The 9,143-nt window shown below is 42.8% G+C and overlaps 1 protein-coding gene across 1 annotated transcript in view; it reads right to left on the bottom strand.

Annotated features, from left to right (window-relative positions):
- The window catches only part of PALLD (palladin, cytoskeletal associated protein), a 450,487-nt gene that overhangs the window by 206,122 nt on the left and 235,222 nt on the right, over positions 1-9,143 (bottom strand). Inside the window, exons 8-9 of the mRNA XM_004388882.2 lie at positions 8,203-8,322; positions 5,865-6,192 (exon numbers count right to left, since the gene is read on the bottom strand). Coding sequence (XP_004388939.1) covers positions 5,865-6,192; positions 8,203-8,322 — 448 coding nt within the window. The remainder of the gene's footprint in view (positions 1-5,864; positions 6,193-8,202; positions 8,323-9,143) is intronic.

Raw genomic sequence — 9,143 nt, forward strand, 5'->3', positions numbered from 1 at the left:
CTGTTTCATGAGAAACTATTTGTTCTGTAAGCCTTCACCTAAGTACAATAAAAAAAAAAAAAAATGAAAAAAAAAAGTATTGTAAAGGGGAAAGCTTTGGACTTGGTAGGGTTTGAAAATAGAAGTTCTATGGTATAGAAATAAGACCAGAATGCCCTTAGAACAGCGAGGATGGTGAGACTTCTGCTTGCTTATGAAAAGACCAATCGCGTGGAAAGGACAGTGAAGGCAACCCTCAGTGAGATGGACTGGTACAACAGCTGAAACAACGAACTCGAACATGCCAATGATCATGAAGGTGGCACAGGATCAGGTGGTGTTCATTCTGTTAAACATAAGGTTGCCATGAGCTGGTGCTGACTTCACAGCAACTAACAACAATATGGTGTATTTAGGTGAAGGTTAAACTCGAACAAACGGGATTGCTGTGAGGGTGGGAGACTTTTCTCTACTTTTGACTCGCCCTTGCTGCATTCATTGAAAAAAATATTTTTTGAGTACCTGTTATTTATTCTACGAGTCGGAATCGACCCAACGGCAATGGGTTTGGTTTGGTTTGGTATTTTAGGCCCTGGTGAAACAGCAAGGAAAAGGAAAGTCAAGTTTCCTGCTCTCAAGGGGCTTACAATAGACAAACCAATATACATGTAAATAAGAAGCTATAGAAATGATTACGTGCTCTGCAATAATTTAAAAAGGATGCTTTAGTGAAGAATGGCTGGGTGGCTGCTTTAGGGGAGGTGGTCAGGGAAGGTGGTGACATTGAGCTGAGATCTGAAGGACAAGAAGGAGTCAGCTATGGGAATTCCAGGGAATAGAGTATTCCCAGGCAGGGGAACAACCTGTACTTAAATCTGAGTCTAGGAGTGTGTGTGTGGGGAGGTGGGGACCCATAAAGAAGCCCCAGATGTAGAATGCCTGGCATGATCAAGCCACCCATCAAGACACAGGCTGGCTGTTTCCTTCTCTTCTGTCTCAAATACATGGCCTCTCATTCCCACACATGCAGTGAGAGGACACTTCACTCATCTTTTACAGCAGTCATCACTGCTTATTATTGTGAAGATACAGCTTCACTTCTTCAGAGCAGAACTGGTCTGAGATGACGCATAAAATCCACAGTAGCTTACTAGGAATGAGTTTATGTCTCTTGAGCAAAGGTTTGCAGGAACAACTGGGTACCTAAGTGTAAAAGTGAAAGAAAAAAGAGAAGCAAAGGTAGTGAAATGCAATTATTCTGAAAAGGCAGACTGAGCCTAAAATCATTTTACTCTTAAGACAGAAAAGAATGATCTTGTTGTTTTCTTTAGGTGCTGGGGAAAGAGAAAGCAGTAATAGGAACAAAAAGAGTTAAACCCACGCCTAGCTTAGCTGTTGCTCTATATGTGAATTTTTTAAACGTTTCATTATCATTTTCCCAGTCAAAGAGCAATGCCTTTTATGGCAGTGTACATATTTTTGGTACCAAAGTGACGGATGAGCATAATTTTATCTGCTGACCTGTCCCGCTTCTGGGTACAAGGATTGTCCATTGTTTCAGCCTCCAGTAATCTCCCGTTTGATTTCGCATCTTCCTTCTTCTTCCACAGGTTTCCATTTTATCTCCCTCCCACAAGATAGGGCAAGAATAAAAAAGAGGAAGAAATAAATGGGGCTTGAAAAGACCATACTGTTATTTCTGTACTGTTTGGTCAAATTTAGGAGGCGGGCCCAGTAGAGAAACATGCTTTTCTATATGCTTTGCAAATTCCCCTACTGAATTTGGCAATCACAAATTTCCCTTGAGGGTTTATTTCTGGGAATTCCACTCATATCCACGCATTTGAACAACTGTGTTTTGGTTAAGAATAAAGAAGAGCAGGGATTTTCTATCCGATTAATGTATTAAGCCCTACATTTATTTTAGATGTTCCGGCATCATCTGGAAAGAGAGGGCAGCAACAGATGTATACAGCGCACTCAGAACTAGGAAAAGAATGTAACAAATAGCTAATAAGTTAGCTTCATGCTTCTTCCCTCCTGTTTTCCCTTAATGAAAAGTTACAATTTAGTCAATGTGTCATTTCATTTCTTTGTGCTGTCACAGATGATGAGTGTCAGATACTTGGTAACGTAAGTAACTTTCAGGTATTAACTTTTTCTCGGGCAGGGTCTAACTGCAGTTTGTGGTCCCCACCATGAGTGGTAAAGCATTCCACAAATCCAGGGTGCAGCACATCCGGCCCTTACCGAATGGCTACATTCAATCTTGTTTAGCCTTTACTTAAGGAGCCCCATGAGTCCGAATCAACTCACCAGCACCCAACATGACAACAACAGCCTTTCCTTTGGTATTTATATTTGGTAAGGGAGAGTGTCAGAGAGAAGATGATGAAGACAGAGATCAAGGGAGATGAAGAAACTGAGGCTGACGTCTCCGTGACACTGAGCCAGGAAACTCAGCCCCATGACACATCCCATCGACTCAGCTGCCGGACTGGGTTGTTACAATCTATTGGTTAGGATCCTGCTGGATAACAGAAGACGGGGCTGAACCTCGGCAGAGACGAGGGTTCATGACATTTCTGTCTTTTCTTCCCATGATCACAGGTGAAGCTACTGGAGAGAAAATGGAAGGAGATTTTCTTTGGAAAATGACCCTTTTCAGAAATCTGACAGATCAAATGCCTTTTTCAGGTTAATCCATCCATGGAGTAAATACTTTAATTCCTATTATTCAGTGGGGTCCTGGTAGTGCAGTGGTTAAGCGTTTGGCTGTGAACCAAAAGGTCCGCAGTTCGAATCCATCAGCCACTCCTTGGAAACCCTATGAGGCAGTTCTACTCTGTCTTACAGGGTCGCTATGAGCTGGAATTGACTTGACGGCGATGGGTATGGTATGTGTATTATTTGCTATCTTCTAACTGCTTCCTATTAGTTTGATTACAAACGATCTATGAAATGTCACGAGGCCCTAAAATAGAACTCCTTCCTTTTACAAAAGGGAATAAAATCATAGGCTGATGAAAAAAGATGAAACCATTGTTTTTCACTGCAATCCAAGAGGTAAAACGGAAAAAACATAAAACCTCATTGAGTTTTTCCAAACAGAGGATAAGAAATAAATAGATGTGTGTGAGGATTTTGCTTGGCAGTTACAGTAGTCCCCCCCTTATCCGAGAGGGATATGTTCCAAGAGCTCCCGTGGATGCATAAAGCCTTGGATAGTCCGGAACCCCATGTATATTCTGATTTGTCCTATACACACGCACCTATGATGAAGTGTAATTTATAAATTAGCCACAGTAACACAGTGACAACAATAACTACTAATAAAATAGGGCAACTATAACAATGTACTGTAATAAAAGTTATGTGAACAACAGAGCCGAGTGTGAGATTTCATTATGCTATGCACTCGTTGAACATTTCTGAACCGCGGTTGACCTCCGTAACTGAAACCAAGGAAAGTGAAACCGTGGGTAAGGGGGGAGGGGTAGCCTACTGGACCTGCAGTCATTAATTAGCAATAACTTAGATGCCATTCTAAATTATTTGCAGATGTCATTCAATAGCATTCCTCTATCCTCAAAGGCTGTGATAACAGACAGGGAGGGAAGAAACCTCATACCAAACCAAAAGCATTGATGGCCGCAGAGAGTGGGCTCTAACCTTTTCTGAAATTACGTCTGCGTTGTTCAAATTGTCACAGCAAATACGTATTTTGCACGTAAAACAGAAGTCAATCAAATAGTATAAGCCATAAGAAAGTTTTTTAAAAAGTTAATATATATATGTTTTTATATGTCATCACATATTATTTCACACCTAGTAACTGGTAGGTTGGAATACAATCTTAAATCCATTCAGTGATGCTCTAGAGGTATATTTGAACACATAAAGGGTTGAGGAAAAAACGTGTTAAAACCGGGTACAGGCGACTGTTGCTTCTCAGCTGGCCGGTTTCGTGTTTAGGTGCTCTGCTCTGCCTTGCCCGAAAGGTTCTCAGAAGGGGAGTGGCCCCTTTATGTGGATCTTAAACACTAAAGTCCATTTCTTCCTGCATCTTCTTTTATATGGAAAAATATGACATACAAACAAATCATGATGTCATTCTTCAAGCCTGTGCTGAAGCTCCTCCCCCTCTTAATAGCCATCAGATGGGTTTGTCTGTCTTTTGTAGGCATGCCCCCACCCCACCACAGACACCACCATCGCTGTGAAGCAGAGCTGAAGGCTGAGGAGCTGTTGAAACTCCTGCGATAAGAAGGGCTGTAAATGCCTGTTAACGGCTCCTAGCGTTTGCTCTCTTGTGATTTACACCCAATTTATGACGGCCATTACGGTAGATACACCTCACTTAATCAGGAGCACAGTCCAGTCCTAGTCATTAAACCCACCCGCCCTTCCTTCCCCAGGAGAGTGGGTCCCTTGTTTCATTAAAGGCACTGCAAATACATATTCAAAATGCAGAGAAGAAAGAAGTCAGCAGGGGCAATTAATTTTACGGGCAAGTGATAAAGGAGTGTAAATCTCTTTTAAGGCTGCCACTTCTGAGCTCCTTTTTACCTGGGCAGCCTTCCAATGGCGCTAAAGCATAGGTATGAAACGTCCAATGGGCATCTGTCACCATACTGTACACGAACGTACAAGCCCTACTGTCAGAGAAAAGAGCTGGGGCTGGAACACCAATGTAGCGCAGGGGAGTAACAGACAGATTTTTCAGATGGCAACCTAAGATTGGCCGGAAATCGATTTTTTGTAAAATTGTCTCCCCACCTGTGAATTTAAGGAGTTGTTCTTTGGGCTATGTTATTTGTTTCATCTTAATAAAGCTCATGAAGTCACTTCAGAAACACTAAAGTGATAAACAAATGTAAGATACTATTCTAATTTGAATCTCCTAAAAAGTCTACCGTTTCGAACCAATGAGCTGATACCAAAGAGAAGACAGTAGGTTATTCTGGACCAGGGAAACAAAGAATGACTCCTATCCTAAAGAAATCCTTCCTGCCCCAAATCAAAAACATCCAGACAGCATGGGAAAATATTTGGGGCTTTCCTAGATCTGGGAGAATTCATTGCCATGGAAATGTGACCTCGCGGGGTGTGTATACATTCTATATGACTCTTAGATTTCCACTGAACTCCATCAGGGCAGTAATTCAAGGTCTGTGATAGGACCTTTTGAGTTAATTTATTCCTGTCTCTCTCTGACATTGTACTGGCCCCATTCATAACAACTCTCTGCTGTGTGGTGCCAACAGAAACAGCTCATGCAAGGTTTATCATCCTAAGTAACGGGAATCAAATATGAAGGTCGTATTCATGGAAGTATGCAGTTCCATGGAATTCCAAAGCCAAGGAGGTTCTGTTGGGAAGGAGGCTCTTCTCCACGAGCCTGGATATCTATCTCCTGTTTCATTCTCCTCCCCAGATTCTGTACGCTGGATTTCCATCCTCCGTAATTAGTTTCCCCACGCGTATCTGTATCAGATCGCTCTCCTGACGCTTACTTTTAAGACCATTGGAAATTCTCTAGACTCTAAGTGGGTCCCTTTCCCATCACCTTTGGGGAGTGGCCACATCCTGGCTATCCATTGCAATGTCCCTCCACGCACAGACTTCTCCACAGCCATAACTGGCTACAGCTTTTAATGAAGGGCAGATTTAACCAAGCTTCTCATCTGCCTTCTTTACTTTTAGATATCGCTTATATTTTTGAAGAACCCGACTGGCAGCAACATCACATCAGCCAAGAACCACTTGCCCACAGTTGGGGCAACTTGCCACATTGTGGAGTCCAGGCAAAAAGTGTTCTCTGACCAGAGAGGACATTTAGCAGGGGTGTGGAAAGTATTATAAGACCATGCAAAAATACTCACAGTTTTGGTTTGGCAAGCAGAGGTGGTGGCTCCTTAGTGGGTGACAGCAGGACAGCTGGTGTTGGAAGAGATTTATTACCGCTAGCTTTGCCGTTAATCAGTCCATTTACTCCATGGCTGAGATGGACTCCGTTAGTTTCCCTCTCCGCAGAGTTGAACTGCATTTGAAGTCCTAACTCAGGGCTTTTCACCTGTTGGATCTCAGATGGTTTCTTTGAAGCCAACTCAAAGGAACTCGTCTCCAAGATTGGAGGGGGAGGTGGAAAGTGCTGGAAGTGATCATTGTTGGATTCTCCCATTGAGTCATAGCTACAGTTCTCAGTGTTGGCTAAGAAAGGGGAAAAGGAAGGAAAAATAATAAGATGCTACTAGTTCAACGAGTACTTTTCACACTGTAATAGATCTTCTGAAAACCCCTCGTGCCCTGTTAAGTTGCTAAAGAAGAGGTGGCTACATGGCTCTCATTTGACGCCAAAGCAAAGCCAGCTGGAATGCTTGGTTCTTCCCAACTTGTTTTGAGTGACAGCTAACTGTTTTGTTTCCTGACTGGGCACACTTATGGGGAAGCCAGCTTCTGCTTCACTGACAAATTTCAGACAAGAGCTAGAGATAAAACTTCATAAAAGAAAAAAAAAAAAAAAGAGAACACAGACTATATCAACTACTAATGCTTTGCCATCTCACATGTTAGTCCATGTAGCCAACTGAAAATTCTATCCTACCTGCACCTTACTGATCTTGGCTCAAGCTATAAAGGTTTTGGGGGCAGGCAGTGGATATTCATTCTGTTTGAAAGCTAAGGAAGGTAAATCTCTGAATCTAAGTGGAGTGTCTCGTGATCTCATAGAACACTTTTCTCCCCCATGTCAGATGATGGCGACCACTGTGATTCAGTGCAAAAGAGAATTTTTACTTGTTGCCCTCAGCAGACTGAAATTATCCTGAGATCAGGTCTTCCTCATCTTGCCTGGGGTCGAGCAGAGTCCTTGGCATGCACTCAAAAATGCTTATTGCAGAAAACGGAAAGCTCCAAAATATTTATTATGTTTGGCCAGTAGCCGAGTTACCCCAGATGAGAGAGAGGAAATGAGAAATATTGTGCACCAGCTTTTGCCAACAGACTCCTGGCCGTATTGTTTGAGCAGGTGCACAACGGCTATGGCCATTCGATGGGACAGTCTTCAAGCCAGCTCAGTCAAGATGTTGGCATCTTCCCCCTCTGCAGCTCCAGTCAACACACCGGGATTTCCTTTGAACACCGCAAGTACTCATTACCATCAATCGTTTCCCCATTAAGGGAGGGAAAACATTGACAATTCCCCCTTTGAAGTCCCTAAACTAGTTTTGCTGTGCCTCTGCTGCCACCTTGCACCAGAATCTCTCTCTTCGAAAGGAACCCTAAGTAAGTTTGATTGAGCTCTCCAAATCCATCTCATAAAACCAACGCCTCATGTACTGACTCCCTCCTATGTCTACTATGTGTCATGCTGGGTCAGGAGAGATTTGCAAAATCACCGTGATGTGAATAAGAGAGATAAGGCCATTGAAGTAAACTGAAGTCACAGTAGAAAATAGTTACCTACAGTTAAAAAAAATAATTACAAAGGTAAGTGCTGTTTTTTGTTGCCTTCCCTAGTGGTAGGAGCCCTGGTGGCATAGTGGTTAAGAGCTCGGCTGCTAACCAGAAAGTCGGCAGTTCGAATCCACCAGCGGCTCCTTGGAAATCTTTTGGGGGTTAAGTTTCTGAGCTTAAAAAGTACCCAGGTATTTTTGAATATTGGTTTCCATAGTATGATATATTAGTTTATTTCTTCATATCAGAGTGATATTCGATCATCAATGAAACATAATTTCTAAGCTCTTTCCAGCTTCTCCAATTACACTAGGTTTATCATAGATTACTTTTCCCGAAGCTGCAATAGTGGATTAAACAGTGATTTATTTGGACAAGCATTTTGGGGTCTTGTGAATTGGTGTTCCTCCGACTCACAGGTGGCTTTCTGACATCAACATGATTCTGTGTGAACGTGAGGATGTTAGGAAACAGCTCCGTTGTCTCCACGACCAAGATTGCGCGATTTAAAAAATAGCCACATGTGTAATCCGTGGCTACTTCCTCAGCGTCTTTTTCTGTTCCCCTTCTCCACTTCCAGTCCCTCTCAGCCCCCTTCCTTGAAGGCTTTTGTTTCATGATGAAACACAGATTGTTAGGGTAAGTCCTGGGGCAGCAGCAGACGTCCCTACAGAATGAGCACACTCTTGGGACAGTTCCTTTCTGCTGTGGCAAACCACACCAGTGCTGGGGCACAAACCTGTGTCACTCTCACTCTTCACATACCTGAGGTGACAACCAACTGGGCAGTGCTGGTTACTGAGCCATAATCATTCCTTGCAGAGCATGTAAAGATCCCTGCATCTTCAGGGAAAGTCTCAGCAATAACGAGGGTACAGATCTCCTCTGGAAGGGAAGAGAAAAGAATAATTCATCACAGCGAAGTCACAAAGTCACTTGGAAGAAAGTAAGACCCTCTGCCCTTCTAAAATGGGCAAATTAGGTGACGACTCTTACAGAATTGCTTTACAAAAGTGTTCACAATAGACTCTCTTTACATTTAATTTAGCAGTTCAGCCTAGTGGGAAGAGCTTTGGAGTCAGACCCATTCTTTGAGATTTTTGGACAAGCTCAGCCTCAGTTTCCCCATCTGTAATATGGGGATAATATCTACCTAATGGGACAATTGATGTCACTTATCATGATGTTGCTTAAAGCGGCATCGTGATAAACAGAGAAAAGACTGAAGTTGTCAAGGATTTCATTTTACTTGGATCCACAATCAACACCCATGGAAGAGGCAGTCAAGAAACCAAATGACACATTGCATTGGGCAAATCTGCTGCAAAAGACCTCTTTAAAGCGTTCAAAAGCAAAGATGGCACTTTAAGGACTAAGGTGCCCCGACCCAAGCCATGGTGTTTTCAATCACCTCATACGCATGCAAAAGCTGGACAATGAATAAGGAAAACTGAAGAAGAATTAATGTCTTTGAATTATGGTGTTGGCAAAGACTTCCAAAAGAACGAACAAATCTGTCCTGGAAGAAGTATACCCAGAATGCTCCTTAGAAGCCAGGATGGCGAGACTGCCTCTCACATACTTTGGACATGTCATCAGGAGGGACCAGGGCCTGGAGAAGGACATCATGCTTGGTAAAGTAGAGGGTCAGCAAAAAAGAGGAAGACCCTCAACAAGATGGACTGACACAGTGGCTGCAACAATGG

Source organism: Trichechus manatus, unplaced genomic scaffold, assembly GCF_000243295.1.
Source record: "Trichechus manatus latirostris isolate Lorelei unplaced genomic scaffold, TriManLat1.0 scaffold00220, whole genome shotgun sequence".
NCBI lineage: Eukaryota > Metazoa > Chordata > Mammalia > Sirenia > Trichechidae > Trichechus > Trichechus manatus.